Source organism: Dreissena polymorpha, chromosome 2, assembly GCF_020536995.1.
Source record: "Dreissena polymorpha isolate Duluth1 chromosome 2, UMN_Dpol_1.0, whole genome shotgun sequence".
Lineage (NCBI taxonomy): Eukaryota > Metazoa > Mollusca > Bivalvia > Myida > Dreissenidae > Dreissena > Dreissena polymorpha.
This window is the reverse complement of record NC_068356.1, coordinates 9,394,087-9,416,101: the sequence shown is the minus strand read 5'-3', so window position 1 is coordinate 9,416,101 and position 22,015 is coordinate 9,394,087. Positions and strand designations below refer to the sequence as shown.

General features: G+C 33.0%; 1 protein-coding gene across 4 annotated transcripts in view; it reads left to right on the top strand.

Annotated features, from left to right (window-relative positions):
- LOC127865821 (mucin-like protein) overlaps positions 1-22,015 on the top strand; it is a 130,157-nt gene that overhangs the window by 81,199 nt on the left and 26,943 nt on the right. For 3 of the 4 annotated variants that reach the window (XM_052405837.1, XM_052405835.1, XM_052405838.1), the window contains exon 1: positions 19,953-20,369. The exons of the other annotated variant lie outside the window; for it this stretch is intronic. In XM_052405837.1, the coding sequence (XP_052261797.1) occupies positions 20,282-20,369 (88 nt within the window). In that variant the 5' untranslated portion in view covers positions 19,953-20,281. Of the gene's footprint in view, positions 1-19,952; positions 20,370-22,015 lie in introns of those variants that run through there. 4 annotated transcript variants of the gene reach the window in all.

The following is a 22,015-nucleotide window of genomic DNA, read 5'->3' as shown; positions in this document are numbered from 1 at the left end:
GTGTCATCCAAATCGAGTAAAAATGTTGCTTCAAGGAGGGGTAATATGGTTTGTCTTAGATTTGATTGGTGACCTTAGTTTTTACCCTATATGACTCAGATTCAAACATCTGCAACTGATTTCTTAATGCCAAACTGACATCATAATGTTTTCATAATTGATATATTCAACTACATCGTGCATGTTTTGTTAATTTAGGTCATGCAAACCTGTTAAAGATTTTTTTTACATTTTGGCAGGCAACCTCCGCGCAGTGATTTGACTGGAACAAGCATAATTGTATGTGTGAGCAAAAAAATGGAACGACAACTCTGCGTGGAGATTGTTTGACAGAAAGCAGTTTTTGTTGAAGCAAGATTTTCAATACTGTCAGTACGGTCACTGTTCATAACGGCAGATAAAACACGATGTGCAATCGTGTTAGATCAACTATACTCGGAATACTCCGTGAGGAAGATATTTGGACTAAATCGTCTTCTTATCAATTGTGGTCTGGTTCCCTCTTTACGATTGGCGTTTAAGTGCGGTAGGAGGTACAGCAAGATAGGTCTCATTTAGGGGGGGAATTGCAAGAATTATAAATCTTGCTTCCAAATTTTAAGACTTGATGCCAGTATTGATTCCTTTATTTATATGTTGAGCATACATCTCAATAACATGAAGCGCTGTGTTAGAACCGTTACTTTTTCTTCCATGTGCTTAGATGTGTTTCCCTCATTGATCGCTGTATATATAGTTCAGGCTCTTATCTTACCTATGGAGTTTTATGTTGATATATATAATATATATATATATATAAATATATATATATATATATATATATATATATTAAATATATATATATATATAGACGCGTTTTAAATAACATTCATATTATTATGTATGTGTTTTGTGTTATTTCTTACCTTCATATTCCATTCAAGTAAATAAAACTAAAACTTATTGATGTTAAAAGTCCTGAAGGCTGCTTCACTATAATTAATGTTGTTCTTTGGTAAATCGTATTATAAGTTTTTTCAGTGTGATGTTTTATAAACAATGATAGATGTCCGACTCAAATGTCATTTGTATACGATTCTCATTAAAAAGAAGTGCAGTTCACAGGAACCATAACTAATTCCTTCATAATTGCACAGTTATTGCAGTTTGTAAGAAGTGCTATTATTACAATGTTCGAAAACGCAAGAATCTAGCAGACTGTGGACATACATATCTGAATATGTATACATCGTGATATCAAAACTGAATTTTAACATATTTTTTCACGAATAACATATGTTTGTTAATAAATTCGTTTGTGTGAACTGAATATCCAGAAACAAACAACAATGTTACAAACGCACAGGTGAACATGTTTATGGTTTCAGAAACAAACGATTTTGCTAGAAATACACGTCATTTTTTAATAAACTGAACACGCGTCGTCACTTTTGGTTCAAATCTAGCTTATAAAAAATTGTATTATGAAGCACAAACTTGACATGCATTATTTAAACGCCAAAACTGATATCTCAATATTTATTTCAACGCATTTGAGTATTTCATAAAGGCATATCTTGTGTCAATTTATCGTGTAGGAGTTATTTTCAAATAACATGTACATGCATCAAACGCATGAGCAATAACCTAGAAATGACATACTTTATCGTGTTCCCAATATAAAGAAGTGAGACCCAAGACCTTCTTGTTGTTACAATTAGCAAACTGCATTGTCCCCATGAGCAATTACAACTTTATCAGAGGTGCAGATTTACTAAGTTGATCCAACAACACACTGTGTTGTTTCCTTGACTAACTAAGTTGTCGATCCTTAGTTTGAGTCTTTTCCACACATAAGTTTCTATATTCTGTAAGTGCGCTTAATGTTTTCCCCAGTGCTTTTAAATAGACGGTTACAAGGCGGTGACCTAAGTTTTGGTCACATAAGTGCGTTTGTCAGGTTCCTGTTTGTCATGTGTAGTGCATTAGTTTTGTTACCCACTGTTTGTCATTTTTTTCTTGCGATATGTAAAGAACCACATTGTAGGAAATGTACTCTCCTCCTAACGTTTCTTTTAAAGTGTATGTGTATGTCCGCAAATGGAGAGTTGAACGTATACGCATGAAGATTTGAATCTGTGAAAGCAAAGACTTGCACATGCGCACACGGAGACTTGTTGTTATACGTAAATGCGCTAGTTAAGTGTTTATCTCAAACAGTTCCGTTACATGAATAATTCCCATCTTGATATTTTTAATATTTATGGATCGATTATTGGTATTGATATGTAACAGATGCATACATATCGAGTCAATGATAGTTTCGCATCTCCCCTTTACCATGGCACATGACAACTTGTACCATGGAGCCTCTTGCCAAAGCGAGCGAATGACTATGTCCTCGCAGTATACATAATCAATATAGGATCACTCTTGCAAAATGCATGTGCATAGATCCGTATGTTCTTCCGTGTTGACAAACTTTAAAACAACATGATTAATTTTTATTCATAAATCAAATAATCTCAATGAAGTGAGTTGTGAGAGTTTATGTTTACTATCAATGCCTTACATAATTTAACAAAACTTCGATTGGAACATACACAAATAAGCGTGGATTACACAAAAAAGCACGAACTTGCTTTAATTAAACACAATTTATGACGACTCACATATTGGTTAATGTACATAGTATGCTTTATAAGAACCTAAATAGATCTAACACAAAGGATCAGGATTTAAAATGACTGGCACAACATTGTATGAACATTCAGTTCTCTGTAAAGACTGAGTTATTAAAATGTAATATAACACGATTAAAATGTGTTTACACAACTCTTTTACTCAAGTTACTCAGCGATCGTTATTAAAGCATGTGCACACTAGTGGACATTGAGATGACTTCAGTATAGAGAACAAAGTTAGGATATGTTCATATCAAATAAAAATATATCAACATAAATAGATGATATCCCTTATCTTGTCATAGTTGTTACCATTTCATACATCGTTCAATGTTAAATGACATCATTTTAAAATTAATCTTATGAACTCTGAAATATTTTAATAAAAGCGTATTCATTTCTCTCTATATTTTATAAATGTTAGAAAATATTTGAAACAAAGATTTGATTTTATTAAAAAAAAGAGTTTCACTACGTGGCAAAAGTCTATGATTTGAGGTAAAGTTTAACATTATGGAATTTGAGTTGTACAAAATATGTTGAAATTGTGTACTTATACATTTAAACGTGTCTGTCTATAACTTTAAAAGACACATTCTTGAAGTGTTTGTTAAGTAATGAGCTTTTGGTATAAACTATAAACCATGCAAGCATTAATAAACCTAAAAAACAGTGTACTGAATAAAATTGTTTATTACAGTGTCAAAAATAGTTCGTTCTATTCCGTGTTGAACAGTTTGGTCTCCTAATGTGGTAGTTGCAGGTTCGAACACTGACTCAACCTAATTAAGTTAGCTTCAATGTCTCTTTTTAGGTTGACAGAATAAAATTTACACTATCCTATTGTCCTGAATGTTATGCCTAGACGAGTGGTTGGCGGCAGAATCTTCGATTCATCACATTTGAGGTGGCAACGTATTGGCAAACAGCCCCTTGCGACTTCATTCGGTTTACTTATATTGGACCGTTTAGTTTTTCGTTGCCGCTTTCCGCGCTTCGATGGTGAATCAAATGCATGATTTCTGTAAACAAAGAAATACACACCCAAACAAATTACATTAATTCAGCCATCTCCTAAAAATCAAAGTTAAATGTAAATAAATCTAGCGGTAAATTGGAATTAAAATATACGACAGGTGGTACTAGTGAAATTACATTTCATGGGTGCTTTAATGTCTATTGCGCATTACCTGGAAGTACAGATCATAAGCTTTTCTTAAAGAAATAATACGCGTAACAAATATCTGCGTTTAATGATTACTGTACGATTTTTGTCTCTCACAATCTAGACACCTATATACGCATGTCGTTATGAATATATTTCAGTTACAAGCACATGGCTTGTCATCAACTTCAAGTACTATATTAAACGTTGAACATACGATGTGAACATGTTGTTTATAAAACATGATGAAAAGCAAGTAATAATCTGTACATGTATCAATCGATTTCGTGTATTATACAGTGTTGTGTTTCCGGACTTTATCCGGTGCCAAAAATTTGTGGTTTCGTGTGTTATCCGGTGCCTGTGAAATCAATATGCGACCCTTTTAAAACGCAAATACTCACGTTTTTGAAGTTGCCAGTAATTTCCTACAATTTCATTATAGTTCCGAATGATTATAACAACAATGAAAAGTAGTAGTAGTATATGGGTTTTTTCTCTCCAGTTACAAAAAAGCAAGTATTTTAAACTAGTTCATGACTATGAGGTAGGTATGGTTCATTTGTTTTCGTTCGTTTTGATAAAAGGTTTTATTTACACAACAGATTTTGAAGTAAACCATTAGCTGAAAGACCACAATGTTACGAGAGCAATAGTAATTGGCATTTTAACGCGGTTTTGTGGCAAATTTCGCTTCCAATACTAGGCGCATCCTGCATTTTACCTTGTTTATTTTCCGACATGATCCGTTGCCGTTTCGCGTATTATCCGCAATAGTACAAATGTTTCCAGTATTATCCGTATTGGTTAGACACCGTGAACAACGTATGAAACACAAAGCCGAGTTGAAAACAGTTCTTGTTTAAGTCTGTTTTATACCAAAAATACTATTATAAATTGACAACAATCCAACTCAGAATGTGAAATAATATTTAACATAATTGTTTCAAAGAAAATACACGTAGTATACATCAAACTATGTACACTACACACTGCACATTAATGTAGTTGTTTTGTATTTGATATATTCGTTCAATATGGTCTGTTTATTATAGATGTTCAAAGATCATTGATGGACTAGAATAATTCTTTTTTATTTGAAGCACGCAAACGACTTTTATTGTATGCGTGTATTTGCACCCTTGTGTGTTCACGTAGCATTGTCCGTAATCAGCGGTGATCAATAAAGATGTATAGAGTAAACATAATAATGTCTGCTCAGGGAAAAATATTGATACAAATATTTAATGGCAGATCAGCTACTGTAATACCACATGAAAGGGGCCAGACATACCCTAAACAAGGCCTTGAACAAATGTGGCAATATCATCAATATAAAGAAGTGAAACTCCAGCTGCTTCAGCAGTATTGCATTCTCATTATATACAATTAGTTGGTCCTTTATTTTAGGCAAGATACCAATTGAAAAAACAGTACAAAACAGCACAATACAAACAACAAATACACATATAAGAACTAGAAATGGCGCGGTAGAGGCCGACGCGTATCCCCACGCCGCATGTTTGATACAGGGGGCGCCCCAGGGTTGATAATGGGGCCATAATCAGTTGAGATTGACCGTATTTGCATAAGATATGTTCAGCATCAATTTGAAGTAAATCGGTGTAGAAATGAAGAATTTATAGTAAAAGGCAATTTTCGGTGGGCGTGGTCTTATGTGGGCGAGGGCGCCCAGGGTTGGTAATGTGTCCATGCATAGTTGAGATTGACCGTATTGTCATAAGAGATGATCACTCTGGATCAGCAGACGATTTATTTCATAAATCAATCTCTGGGTTAATGGTCGCCATCTTTCGAACTACTTGCAAAAGTACAACAACAACAATAACAGTAGAAGACAATTTTAATTGCGAAACGTTGAAAAATTGAGTACATGTGTCACGGTTGTTGAGTGAAATAGTGTTATTTTCAACTGTGTATGAAGCATGTGAACTGGTAGTGGAATAACCGAATTGTTGGTAAAAATGGAATTTATCATCGTGTAGAATAATCATCAGCATCATTTCTGTGGAACATTGCACAATTAAAAAAAACAAGTGTTTCATAGCTATGGTGCTTTTGACATAGTTCACTAACCATCAAGACTGAAATGATTCATGCACACAGGTAAAGTAAATAATTGAATTTGTGCAGAATGTTTATTTTTTACAAATTATTATTTAATTTGACCAATTTATTTTAGATTGATTGCACTGAAACTCAAAGTCTAAAGCTTAGTAAAACACTTAAGCCAGTTTTCTGAGAAGAAACAATACTTGTTCAGAGTATAGCAGGATCATGCGGCCTCTGGTTTATTTATTTGGCCTCGGCCTTTAACCTGGGTCGCTTTGATTTCAGGTGTTTATAGCCCCATATCAACAAGGCTCTCGACCCTATATGTAGTTATTCATATTGTTTAAAGATTTTGAGAACCCTCACTCGGTGCCAGTGGGGATAAAACAGGGACCTTCTTTTAGCTAGATGAATGCATCAAATATGCCAGCAACACTTTATAATCAATAACTTTATAATTGATGATTCTGTTCTTTTAGCTACATTACTCATTTACCAAAACAATGTGAAACACATTTTTATGCCCCCAAAGGAGGGCATATAGTGATCGCACTGTCCGTCTGTCTATCCATCACACTTTGCATTTAGGTTTCGAAAAAATGCTCATAACTTCTATGTCGCTTCAGATGTAACATTCATATTTGGTATGCATGTGTATATGGACAAGGCCTTCCCATACACACACAAATTTTGACCCCTTTGACCTTGAACTTAGGGTCGGCTTTTAGGTTTTGAAAAATGCTCATAACTTCTATTAAAGCGTTTATCGGGGGCGTATGTCATCCTACGGAGACAGCTCTTGTTTTTGCTACTGTCCTCTGCACAAACCATGATATATCTGCATATATGCCTCCAACCAAATCAGTAAAACTATTTGTCACTTAATTACAGTAAACTTATTGCATGTTAACTTTTCAACAATATATATATACATGTATATATAATTATATATAACAGATCTTGAAAAAAACTCACATCAAACTTCAAATTGTTTTAGTAAATTATAGGCTTTAATTGGTATTGTGACATTGACACCACTCATGCATGCGACTATACAATTATACAACTATGGAGCACATTATTTATGAGAAATTCCAATACATCAACATATCGTCTCAGATTTAAGGCAGATAATCTAGTGCTTTTTTGCTGCCATTTTTACTATTACACATTTTTTCATATTATGTTATGATGCATTGATCTTGTTTCTAAATTAACCAAGCAATCATGTTAAACTTTTGAAGAAAGATGTTGTCTGATAAATATAGAAAATATAATCACTACAAAGTGAACAAAATTCAGTTGAATACTGTGACCAACAAAGATTTGCCAAAGAGCAATTCAGATCATGATTTAAATTAAATACAAGTAATATGAAAGTCTGCCTATTGGATCCCAGTTAAGACTTATTTGTCAAATCTGCACATTAATTTTCCCTTAGCCATGTAGAATTGGGGATTAAATACCATCAAGTCATGTAAAAAGGAGCAGGGTATAGCACGCTGCTATTGATTTCTTGAGCTTTCACATGAATTTTATGGGTAATTTTCATACAACAAATGATATTATGTAGTGTAATGATAAAGCATTATGAGCACAAATTATATCTCTTACTAGTGGTGCAAAAATCATTTAAGTGTAACATTTCAAAAGAAAATTTATATAAAAAGGTATTATTAATTGTTAAAACGTTATAAAAGGTTATTTCAATACACTAAATCATTTAATTACAAGAACAAGTGCATTTTATGTCCATTACAATACATGTAACAGTATTGGCATTGTATTTATCTGCATTTGATGTGCATTTAATACACTTAAAAATGCAGACAAGACACACTTCTAACAGAAACAAATGTATTTTTTTCTGCATTTTTCCAGCATTAATACTCTTCAAGTGTATTTTTTATCATCCCAAATACACTTTACCAGGAAAAAGGTATGTTAAAATGCATTTTTAGTTTGTTTTAAGTATATTTTCAAATGCATTAAGACACTCTTTTCTTTTGCAAAAAATGTTGAACAAAAACTTGAAAATATTTAATATACTAAAGTGTAGTAATAATTAAAGTTTTGTATGAGCATCAAAAACAGTGTAAAATTCATACCAGTGCCTATTTAGTAGCAGTAGGCCTTATATGGTCTACTTGTGGTAGAAATAATGCATTTTGTATAATACAACATACATAAATTAAAAAATATAGCTGCCCATACAGTTCAATACAATGTTCAATTAACTACACTATGCAAAGTTGAAATATGACATCAAGCTTGGAATAATCTTTTCAATAATGAATAATATGCTGTTTTAATTTATAAGTGAAATAGACACTTGCATATAAAAACTGATTTTAAATCAAAACTAAATGTTTAATTTGATTTTTAGCTCCACTGGCCAAAGGTCCTGTGTCCATCGTGCATCCATGCATAAACTTTTCCTTTAAACATCTTCTCCTAAACTACTGGTCCAATTCTGATGAAATTTCTTAGGAATGTTCCTGGGGTGTACCTCTTTCAAATTTGTTCAAATTATGCCCCTGGGGTCAAATTTGACTCTGCCTTGGGGGTCACAAAATTGAAAATTTGCTAAAATAAGGCCTATTTTGTGAAAACTTTCAAAATCTCCCGTCCATAACCATTGGGCCTAGGGCTATCAAATTTGGTATGTAGAGACATCAAATAGTCCTCTACCAAATTTGTTCAAATTATACCCCTGGGGTCAAATTTGACCCTGCCCCGGGGGTCACAAAATTGAACATATGCTTATATAGGGTATATTTTGTGAAAACTTTACAAATCTTCTCGTCCATAACCATTGGGCCTAGGGCTACCAAATTTGGTATGTAGTGGCATCTTATAGTCCTCTACCAAATTTGTTCAAATTATGCCCTTTGGGTCAAATTTGATCCTGACCCGCATGTCACAAAATTGAACATTATATACGCTTATATCTTTCTTATTTTGTGAAAACTTTAAAAATATTCTTGTCCTTAACTCTAGGACCTAGGGCTACCACATTTTGTATGTAGTGAGATATAGTAGTCCTCTACAAAGTTTTCTCAAATTATGCCCCTGGGGTTAAATTTGACCCAGCCCAGAAGGTCACAAAAGTGTACATGTGCTTAAATAGGGCCTATATTTAAGTATTTTCACATGCAGAGAAATTTGTTTCAGCCTTTTTTTCAGCAGTGGAGTGATACAGGGCCATCATGGCCCTCTTGTTTAAATACTCAAAAAATGAAACCGTGTTCATGCTTGCATGAACACAGTTTATAAATGCTGTCAGAATTATAAAATATGCAATTACTATAAATACAAATGCCAGGGAAAAGTGCTTTTTGTACTAAAAAATTCGAATAAATATTACAATAATACATTTTGAATACTTTAGTATGTAATTAACAGTTTTTGTCTGAGAAAATCACTAAATTTTATATATTTATTCAAATTCACATAAATCATATTTCAAAAACACATCATTACTTCAAATCCTTTCACACAATACTGAAAAAAAAGCACAGTTTCTGATTGTTATTGATTCTTTATTAATTAATACATGTACCATTTTTTAATCTTGATGCATCCTCAATTGTATAATGCACATCTTAATCTGTTTTAACAATTATAATATAAAGATTAAGGCTGACTCAGTAAAATAATAATCCATGATTTCTGCAGTACTTGCAGACAAAATAGAAATACTGCTGTGATATTATCTATCTATCTAATGGGATATTAATTTGGCTTCAATAGAAAAAAATCAAAGCATACACATGTATAAAATGTGTATGTATATATTAGTTAAACTTAAATTGATTGACCATCGATAAAAGATAGTATAATATATGTATGTATATATATATATATCCTTATAAAACTAAAAATTAAATATGTATGTTTCTATTACATCATAAAGGACTTTTATTTTCAGACAAAGTACAGTGAAGCTTAAAACAGTATCCAATTGTTACACAGTCAATTTTGGGAAAATCAACCTTATAATTATTTTCTGTGTTGGCCAATGTCATAATTGGTATAAAATGTATATTGAACTGGAAGTTCTCTTTATTTTAAATGATAACATTTGCTTGGTCAGCCATAATTGTCACAATCAAGTGGTCTTTTTACACTGTAGTTTTCTCACTGACTATGGGTTTGTTCTGAGAATGAGCCACACAAAGTATCGTTGGGGAGATGAGTTGTCAATTTTATGTTTATCAGTCTTTCATAATCCAGTATACCTGTAAAAAGGGAATTTGTAACTAATAATCACACAATATACACAATTAAAATTGTATGCATTTAGATTCATTTAGTACTGCACATTAATCATTTTCCAAAAATATGTAGCAACATTACATTATATAATGCTGCAATACTAAAGTAATTTACTAATTAAAGGTCGCTGATGTGTAATGGATGTGGTGTCCACCTAATGATCTGGAGGTCACTGGTTTGATCCCCAGTGTGGGAGCATTCTTAAGAAATCTCCAAGAGACACCCAAGTACTGGTTCTAGGCCCAGGAAACGAACTAAAGAGCATTTCACACACATGTACGTAGTTAGTACTTTAAATTTAATCGAACTAAAAAAGGGTTAAAACTAACAACTGAAACCCTTATTAATACATTTTATTTTGAATCAAGCAAATGTTGATTCATTAAAAATAATGAGTAAAATTTAAAAATTCTACTTTAAAGTAATCATGATAATTTAGATCATTTTCAGAATATTTAATGATGATAATGATACAATTATTTATTCCCTAAATGATAAAAATAAAACATGTAATGTTAATTTATGAAAAAAAAACATTTTAATTTTATCAATATCATGGTAATTACAACTAGATACAGGCAATTAGATCAGAAACGTGCATTAATTATATTAACCCATTCATGCCTAGCGTCCTGAAAAAAAGGACATTGCAAACAGCGTAGACCCAGATGAGACGCCGCATAATGCCGCGTCTCATCTGGGTCTGCGCTGTTTGCTTAAAGAAATTTCTGTAAGAAATATTCTAAATATAGAAATAAATATACCAGACACCCCTACTTTTGGAAATAAATTGATCCAAGTAAGAAGGATGGGTGAGTCCACTGGGCATAAATGGGTTAATGAACAACCCAGACATTTGTAGTGATTTATGGACACTATTTCATTTGATTAACGTTCTATACATGACCTGTCATAAAAGGTATTTTTTAGCCAGTACTACAATCGGCAATGATAGTCTGTATTGCATACATATTCCAACGTCTATTATCGATTCGCTTCCTCAAACTGAACAAATATTTAATGTTTACATCGCGAAACGTAATGCATCCAGTTTCACTTTCGGTTTGGTTGGTTTGGTAAACACCGTAATTTCATCTTAAAAATTGGATGATAGGGTGATTAAATAATAATGGAAAAGTAAATCACTTGGATAATAGGTCAAAATGCAACACAAATGAACGTTAATAGTGCTCTTAATATCAAAGTTTCGGTAAAAAGTTTGGCGCTAGTTCAACGCGCATGTATACAGCCTCATAACAATAGACTGACAACCTTTTGGGTAGTAAAGTAGTAATACAAGGCAATATGGCGACCGTTAGCCACGAGGCCTATCTTACGGAGGAATCCGAGATAGCCGATGTATCACGATTGAAGAGATGATCAGTATCAATTTGAAGTAAATCGGTGTAGAAATGAAGCAGTTAATGTAAAAGGCAATTGTGGGTGGGCGTGGTCTATGTGGGCGGGGCGCCCCACGGTTGGTAATGGGGCCATGCATAGTTGAGATTGACCGTATTGTCATTGAAGATGTTCAGTATCAATTTGAAGTAAATCGTTTTAGAAATGAAGAAGTTAATGTAAAATAACATAAAAAATGAGTGACAATCTCTGACCTGGCCCCACCCCAACCCCCATAACTTTTGACCCAGGGGTCAGATCAAAATTCCAAATAGTGCAGGGTCGCACATATGCTCATAGCTACCATGTGTGTAAGTGTCAAGGTTCTAATGCTTATAGTGTAGGAGGAGATAGTGGCCAGGACGGACGGCGGAGATAACCACAATTTCCGCACGCTTTTCAAAAAGCGTGGGGATAATAAAGCTGGGATCACCGCCTTGGAACGGTAAATACAAAACACTTGGCCCAGCAGTATTCATGATACATATAAGTGTAAATAAAATTTAACCTCATAGCATTGCAAATGCATTCAATTTAATTACCATTTAATTACTCAATGGTAGGAAAGAGACCAGAGCAACAGAGTTACAACTTTTTGAGGAACGATGAAATAAAACTACGAACAAGTGTCAACTACATCTCTATCTATGTCACGCATGAAAGAATGACACATGCAGTTTTTAAATATGTTTTTTTTTCATTTAACCTTTTTGAAATGAGAAATATTTCATAGTCGCAAAAAACAAATATGATGAAGTTGTGTCGATTGACGAACCATACTCGTATGTTTTAATCGGAACAACTTTCTGTCTTATACTTATTTTTGTACCTGAAAAAAAATATCATTAAAATTGTATGGAATTTTTGGTATCGGATATCTGCTTAAAGCCACATAACATCGTCAACAGTCCATGCCTTTAGCGCAATTTATGCAATCATTTAATAAACAAATACAAGGAAGTTTAACAACATGTCAAGACATTACGCCTTTTCGAAATGAATATCTTAAAAACCCATTATTAAATGAACAACATTAACGTTTCTATCTTCCCATTACTTTAAACTCAAACAAAAATTGCCGTATTCAAGAATGTGTATCATATATAACTGATACCGACTCAGTTTTAGAAATAGGTGATTGTCAAACTTCATTTTACAAAAATATTGGGGAAGACCCAAAAACGCTAAAACTACCATATTAAATATAAGATTGAGTATGGTACGATCTTGTATAGTTGTTTTCGCCGCTATCAACAGTAATTAAGTTATTTTAAGGCGATCCGTTAACCAAGTCAGGCTTTTTCAGAGATTGAATGTGAACCTTTAAAAAATGCACATAAAATTGAATCGAAATTTTGTCATGACATTTTCCCACATGGCCGGGGATCCAATCTGTATACCACCAATCCTCGAATTACTTTTGCGCTCAAAATATAGCATTTAAAATTAAGTTAGATAAAACTATTTATAATCGGTAAGGTATGCTAATGTGATGTTTGTTCTTCATGCATTTGGCAGTAACTCGTTCTCCAACTATACCATTTTTTATCTTCGCTTCGTCTACAAGTATGGCTTTCTGAATCTATGCAGGATGATGCTCGCAGCTCGCATCTATATGCCATTAAAAATACCGTTGTGCACTATAGTTTATTGTAGGTTAATAAATAAAATCAATTTGATTTAGGTTGCCCGTGCGTGTGCTCTTTCTATGTTCACGTTAAATAGCAAATTGCTTCTCTTAACTTTAGATCCGTACGATACGATACGATACGATACCATACGACACGAAACACTGATTTATGTTGCTGTTTTTTTTATCTGGAATTGTTTGGAAATCGCCGTTACCAACTCACACCTTTTCTGTGCTAGCTAATTAGTGCACATACTTATGGAAGTAACTGACAATTACTACTTTAATTAGAGGTATGGCAATAATGACCGTAGAGGGTAAACAGGATTTCATGACCAGTCACCACACACGATATGTGGCCGGTACAGGGATAGATCCCGTGATGCTCAAACACAATGCCTATGCTATACAAAGAATAGGTTTCTATATATCCAAAACATAACTTCATTTAAAGCACGGCGTACTTAAAGGAGTGAAATAAAAAACTTTCCTTTTTTCATCAGAATATTTCGATAACGTCGCGGTTTATATATTAACTAGAAATGGCGCGGCAGAGGCCGACGCGTATCCCCACGCCGCATAGGTGTTATATTAAAAGGCAATTTTGGGTGGGAAGGGCCTATGTTGGTGGGGCCCCGGGGTAGGTAATGTGGGCATGGATGATCGAGATAGATTGTGTTGTTATAAGAGATGTTTATTATTATTTTAATTCAATTGGTGAATAAATAAAGAAGTTATGTTAAAACTAAATTTTGGGTGGGCGTGCTCTATTTGGGCGGGGCGCCCCAGGGTTGGTAATGGGGCCATACATAGTTGAGATTGACCGTATTGTCATAAAGGAAGCTCAGTATCAATCAGAAGTGAATCGGTGATGAAATGAAGACGTTAATGTAATGAATAGTTGAATACGACTAATATGACTTTTATCCACACATTTAGGTGTGGGATAAACATAGGTGTGGGATAAACCTTATCTTTTCTGTATGGGTCCTATTATGTTAAAATATATATATATATAAATATATAAAATATAAATAAAAAATGCAAGAACACAGTTTGATCTTAACGAGTCCTCACGTTCTAGGGAATATAATCATACTTAATGTATGTGTAAATGTAATAAAATTACTAAAATATGTTGTGTGTGTTAATTGTCGTGTACATGTTTTATCAAACCTAATTAATTTCCAAAAATCGTATGCTACCTAGAAATGCTTTCTAGTCATCAAAAACTACTATATACTGTTCGGATTAATAATATCAGAGTATTTTATTTGCGGATTAACTTCGACAAAGGGGACATTGTTGAGATAATTTTGAAATATATTTTCGCGTACATGTAAATCCGGTGTCAATCCTTTGTTGTGAAAATCTTGATTCAATCATTGGTTGCTATTCATTTTATTATCTATCGGCTTCTTAGTTTGCACTTGTGAACTTGACTTAAGATTTCTGTGCTCGTTGTCTAATTTTAGATCAATGTCAAGTTTATCTTCGAGAATATTTTATTTGTTTTCATGCTACAATATTCAGTAGAAATATTCAACGAATGCACCGGCACAGTACCGCGTAAATTTCATATCGTAATCTTTAGGCAAGGCCAACATACTCCAAGGGTTTATTGAGTTCAAGCTTTGAGCATATAAGAACTTTATTGATCAAATGTGACATATTTCCCTGAAAGGTATTTTTCAATTTAAAGTTTTAAAGCCACACACCTTGAAATGAAATAAATGTTTATCTATACATATAGATTCAATTTGAAAGTGTGCAAAATTGTCATTAAATATATTGCCTTGTTAGTAAGTAATTAATTTTTTTTTTATTTTAAAACTGAAAGTAGGATTTCTATACGTATGCGTATGTTTCGACAAACACGATTATTTTTAAGTTTTAAAGCGCAAAATAGACGAATTTCTAACTTGTAACAACCAGATATATTCTAATTGGCATAGATATAATTAAATCTATAGCCTAGTTAGCAAGTAATTTATTATTTTTCAAACGCTACCGCTTTTAAAACCGAAAGTAGGATTCCTAGAGTTATACGTCCATTTCGATAAACGCGATTATTTTTAAGTTTTAAAGCGCAAATGAGACGGATTTCTACCTTGTAACCACCAGATGTATTCTAATTGGCATAGATAAAATATTTTTCTTATTTATACTTAATTTTAATATGCCTTGTAGTTCATGTCAAGTTATGTGGCTTTTAGCAGATACCCGATACAAAAAAAACCCATACAATTGTAATGATATTATTTCCAGGAACAACAATATGTATGAGACAGAAAGTTGTTCCGATTAAGATCCACTAAACATACGAGTATGGTTCGTGAATCGGTACAATTTCATCATATTTGGGGTTTTTTGCGACCAATGAAATATTTCTCATTTCAAAAAGGTTAAATAAAAAAAAAACATATTTAAAAACTGCATGTGTCATTCTTTTAATTATATCGTCAATTTATTTCTAAATTTGTTCATTTAAATTTAACGAATGCACGCACGCCCGCCCCTACTCACGCACGCATGGTCGCACGCACACTCAAACAAACGGCAGATATATCACACATTTAAGATTGGGCTTAGCGTAAACATGGTTATGTATCTAACATGCATGACATTAATAGAGATACAGCTCAAAGTATGGCATAGTTGTGCAAAACTTTTGCAGCGAAGATTAACCCAATACAAACATTGTGTCAAACCTGTAATGATAAATGCAATTTAAAGCTTAAACTTAGAAACAAGCCAGCATTGGATTTTAAGAACGAGCGCATTGCTTTTTTTAAATGAAAATATCGGTCTTATCTGTTTTCTCATTTTAAAGATAAAAACCCTTTAAAGTGTTCATATTTATGGTTCTCAAACAAAACAGTGTGCAGTATTTACGAACTTTAACTGCATTTCACGCAATCTAAGTTTCGTCCTTTTTGTGGTAAACAACCAAGCTATGCAATATGGATCTTTTACATCCATTATTTCTGCTTTTTCCTGTGTTTGCGCGATGATGATCTGAAATATTAAATTTATGTTGCTATATTCTTAAATCTTTCTCTAAAAAGAAGGGACTTAGTTGGCACTTGTTCGTAGTTTTATTTCATCGTTCCTAAAAAAGTTGTAACTCTGTTGCTCTGGCCTCTTTCCTACCATTGAGTAATTAAATGGTAATTAAATTGAATGCATTTTAATTGTCTTTTATTTTTGTTTAATTTGAGTTGCAATGCTATGAGGTTAAATTTTATTTACACTTATATGTATCATGAATACTGCTGGGCCAAGTTTTTTGCATTGACCGTTCCAAGGCGGTGACCCCAGCTTTATATATGTGTATATGTTGTTTGTATTGTGCTGTTTGGTACTGTTTTTTTCAATTGGTTGGCCTAAAATGAAGGACCATCTAATTGTACATAACGAGAATGCAATACTGCTGCAGAAGCTGGAGTTTCACATTTTTATATTGATGATATTGTCACATTTGTTCAAGGCCTAGTTTAGGGAATGTCTGGCCCCTTGTGGTATTACAGCAACTTATCCGCCATTAAATATTTGTATCAATATTTTTCCCTAAGCTGCATAATTATGTTTACTATATACATCTTTATTGATCACTGCTGATTATGGCCAATGCTATGTGAACACACAAGGGTGCAAATACACGTATACAATACAATTTGTTTGTGTGCGTCAAATAAAAAAGAATTATTCTAGTCCATCAAGGATCTTTAAACATCTATAATAAACAGACCATATTGAACGAATATATTAAATACAAAACAACTACATTTATGTGCAGTGTGTACATATTTTGATGTATGCTACGTGTATTTTCTTTGTGACAACATGTTAAATATTATTTCGAATTCTGTGTTGGATTGTTTTCAATTTATAATAGTATCTTCGGTATAAAACCGGCTTAAACACGGACTGTTTTCAGCTCGGCTTTGTGTTTTATACGTTGTTGTCACGATAGTGTAGTGACCATCGTTTTGACCATCGGCTTCTCTATTACAGATGCAACTAATGTTTCACATGTTACTTTATATCTTTTCAAAACGCCGTATTATATTATATTCCAAATATGGAGATAATGTCATCGAATACTGTTTTCGCTGACAGAGTCTGATTGCGATGTTGAAAATATAAAGAGTTGTACGAGCTTTAAATTAATAGCAAAAATACGATATAAGTTAGCACAAACATTTTATGGGGCACACAATGAGGTTTTGTGATTGCAGATCCACAATTCAAGTCAACCTTTTTGTTAACCGTTTCAAACGATATCGCAACAACTTAATAAAATATGTCCGCAAAGTGAATATGTTCTGTTTATTAAGTTTTATTTATCTTCTATCACATATTGAACCTCACGAGTTTAAAGCATCGTTGAAAGAAAAATGCAACTGCTAGTTAATGTTAATTAATGTTCTTATCTGTCCTTATACGCGAATTACAAACCACATCTATATTAGGAAACTGCAACTGCTCATTTAGCTGGACGAATATGTTTTTTGTGTCAAAACACCTGACGACGTCCTTGAATATTAAGAAAGGCATGCAGATTAGGACAATAATTGATAAGCCCGGCTTAGTGCGATTGTAATACTTCAATCAAGCAATTGATTCTTTAGATGCTCTGTGTTGTAAAAACGTTTCTTATCTCAACAAGCAAAAAGGTTTAAACAAACCTCTCGAGCTAAGTCGTTTGTTATCATTTATCGTAAGTTTGTCCTTATCGCATAAAGGATAATGCGCTTCATAACGTTGTTTTGAAGATATTGTTAAGTAATTATTCAAAAGTATACTTTTAAATAATATTTAATGAAACAATAACACAAAAACATACCTTGTTCAGAACTAAGAAAACGTTTGCTTCTAGATGCAATATCTAAATCCTGACTGAATAACAAAATATGTGGTTGCAGATTTATTGTTGGTATTTCGTCTGATTGACATTGTTTATTTGGTTAACAAAATAATTGTAGTTCATTGCCCAATTGTAATCAGCATTACGCCTTTAGCAACAGTCAAACAACCTCATTTTAAAATTGTGCTCGTGCCATCCAGAGAATGAGAAATATGTTGGGTAAATTTAAAAATCGAACATTTATTCAAGAAAAGATGTATTAAAGTAAAAATATCGGCTAGGCATTTTTTGGAACAATGTCTGATTAGTGGACAAAAGATAATTGCTTATTTTTATCGTTTTCTGTATCAGAGGGGGTAATCACGTGACAAACAAGATGGCGACGACCATGCCGAGGCAGGTATTTTTCGTTGTTTTATTCCCTTTATTACTTGCATAATTATTTTTTTATTCCGCTCACTTTCCAGCCATATTAGGAAGAAAGTTACTGGCTTTTATTTCTTAGTAATATTCTCTATATATCTCGACTTTACTCGATGCGAAATTTCTTAGCGGGATGACCTAATTAGGGCTACACTAAGAAAATTTGCGGGGAGTAAAGTCGAGATATAAAGCGAATTTAAATACAAAATAAACGCTAATCACCCTTTTACTGATATGGCTGGAAAGTGAGCGTCATTTAAAAAATAAACAGAAGTAATAAAGGGTATACAACGGCGAAAAATATCTGTTTCGGTATGGACGTCGCCATCTTGACTATCACGTGATTACCCCCTCTGTGTATAGTGGATATATTTACGCCAAACATTCGCGTCTGTATTTTGATAACGCTCTGTAAATGTTATGCATCCAGATTGCAATTTTTCTGGACCGCTAAACATGCATGCGAACGACACAAGAATTATTGATATGATCAATTTAAAACTGGTTTAAATGTTTAGCTTCATGCAAACGTATATTGTTTGTGTTTGTCAACGTCTAAGAAAGAGTGTTAAGATAAAAGTCTGCCAGAGATCGAAACTAAACCAATCATTATTGTAAAATCTATAGCAATACGAGTTATTAGCAACTTTTATAATAGATTGATTTTAGAGAAGTTCTTTATTTACGAACGCATCAACTCAAAGCTGGTGTCACGTTTTTGGTTTATGAAAACATTGGTGTGATTTATTTTGTTTTTGACCTCGCAGTAGCGTAATGTATTACGTTTGCTAAAAACGCATGCATGCATAATGTAAAATGTTTTATCCTAATGTCGTTGTAATCTCAATATTGAATATGCTTATCGATTAGGCCTTATGAAGGGAAAAAGTTCGATATGCTATCATAGGCGTTGACTTCAAAGCTCAGAACAGATAACAAAACAACCTTAATCAAACGCAGTCTAATTTGAGATTGAATAGTTTTCGTCTTGAATCGTTCAATTCTATTTGGAGTTCTAAAATCGACCATAAGATTTATGAAGCAAAAAGTGTTTCATTTACACGGAAGAAATAAATGAACATCAGTTAAAAACCTTCGAGCAAAATAATGACACCATATCAGACATTAAAGACTGCATACTTTCGCGTTTATCCTTCTCCATATTGTTGGTAAATTTTGAATGTTTATTATGCGCTATTCTATTGCATATCCGTTTCATTAAAGAATCTACCACATGCATATTGGAATATCACATGCACATTGAAATTGTTAAGTTGTCTAACGTTCCACAAAAGAGTCGAATAGTCACTGTACAGGTACAATCTCGAATAAAAATGATTTAATGTTTTAACAGATGCTACGAATGCACATGTATTATTTAACACAACAATTAACGTACCAATATGTTACAATGTCCCTTTAACCTCTGTTCTCCAATGCTACTGATAACGACTCGATCACAAGACGCCGTCAATTGGGTTAAACTCGTTGATAGATATTTGTCTTGTTATATAAATGTCAGGTACAACGTCTGAAATAAAGTTCGAAGGCAAACGCATTGTTATGAATACAAAAAAATATTATGCGAATTAAGATCCGTGATAAGAAAAATAAAACTAAGCACGCACACTGAAATATGCTTTAATCTAAGAGTGAATCAGCTTTGGGCATCAGAATCAGCAAAATTATACATTTTGTAGAAATGGTATTCTTTGAAGTTCAAAAATAAAGTTTAAATTGAAATAATTATTGACGTTAAAGTATCAGTAAAAGAAGAAAACATGGCGAAAACATTTGGATTGTTTCTGCTGTATGTATGTCTGTTGACTGTTCAAATAACTATAAACAAGGCGACCGCTCAACAGTTTGGTGAGTATAACAAGTTTTAATATATTTATGCTATAAGATCGATATAAACAAGCATATACATCATCATCATCATCATCATCATCATTATCATCATCATCATCATCATCATTATCATCATCATCATCATCATCATCATCATCATCGTCATCATCATCATCATCATCATTATCATCATCATCATCATCATCATCATCATCATCATCATCATCATCATCATCATCATCATCATCATCATCGTCGTCGTCGTTGTCGTCGTCGTCGTCGTTGTCGTCGTCGTCGTCGTCGTCGTCATCATCATCATCATCATCATCATCATCATTATCATCATCATCATCGTCGTCGTCGTCGTCGTCGTCATCATCATCATCATCATCATCATCATCATCATACTCAACATCCTCCTCCTCCTCATCGCCATCACCATCATTATCATCATAATCCTCCTAATCAATAAATATTGATAAATTTTCATATCATTATACTATTCTTCTTGTTTCCGACTTCTGCATAGATCTTACGCATTCTGCTACTTTATTTATTGAATCGCCATCATGCTTGCTTAAGTGAATATCCTATTGGAAACGTTTAATTTTTAATTTTTTGTAATCTCAAAATGTAATATACGACAAGGCACGGCTGTATGATGTGACAAAATTTGATATATTGGGCATTGACGTTAACCTTTTTTATCAGAAGGACGATCTAATTCAAACGCTGTCTGATTTGAGAATAAAAGAAGACGTTTTCATCTTCGAACTACCTATTACATACAGAGTAGTAATTGACATTATATAGTGTTCGACAGTGTATGTCAATTACCCGGAATAAATAACTTTACCAACATTCAAACAACGTGAACAATGAAGATAAAGTACCATTTCTGTTATCGAAGATTTATTTAATTATTATAGATGATACAAGTAACCTTAATCAAATATCATCGCCATGGTTGACATAAAACATCCGCGTCGAACAAGTGGTGCATGTTTTAAGAAAATTAGTTAATTAGTAAATTAATTAAGATTGAAATATAATAGAACAATATAATAGAACAAAAATTTGAATTGACATAACAGAATCAGAGAGAGAGAGACATAATTGCGAAAGGATTCGGCCTGTTTCTAATACTTGTGTTTTTGTTGACGGATCCAATGAAAATCAACCGAGCGAATGCTGTAAACATCGCTACGTAAATTATATTTGCATGTCAAACAAGAAGTAACATTATCTATAACTGACTTCATGAGAAGTTATAGGTTGTGTAAACTTTGATGATGTTTATCCAATATTGCATTAAATATTTCTTGGTTGTGCACATTCATATTTTGTGAAATGACGTGTAATAATATAATGGAACATATATGTCTGTATTTTAGATATATTGTAGTCAACATTATTGTCACTTATAAATACAATAACCCGAGTATGTTTATAAATGAATATGTTGGTATCACATTATGCTAATGATTATACACAACACATTCATATCTTACTCATAGAATTATCTATTTTGAAACGAACTGGTTATGACTACATACACATGCTTAAAATGCTAACTTTGAAAAGACCAGTTGTAATTTAAAGGCGCCTTTTCACGTTTTGGTAAATTTATAAAATAAAAAAAGTTTCATGTTCGCACATTTTCG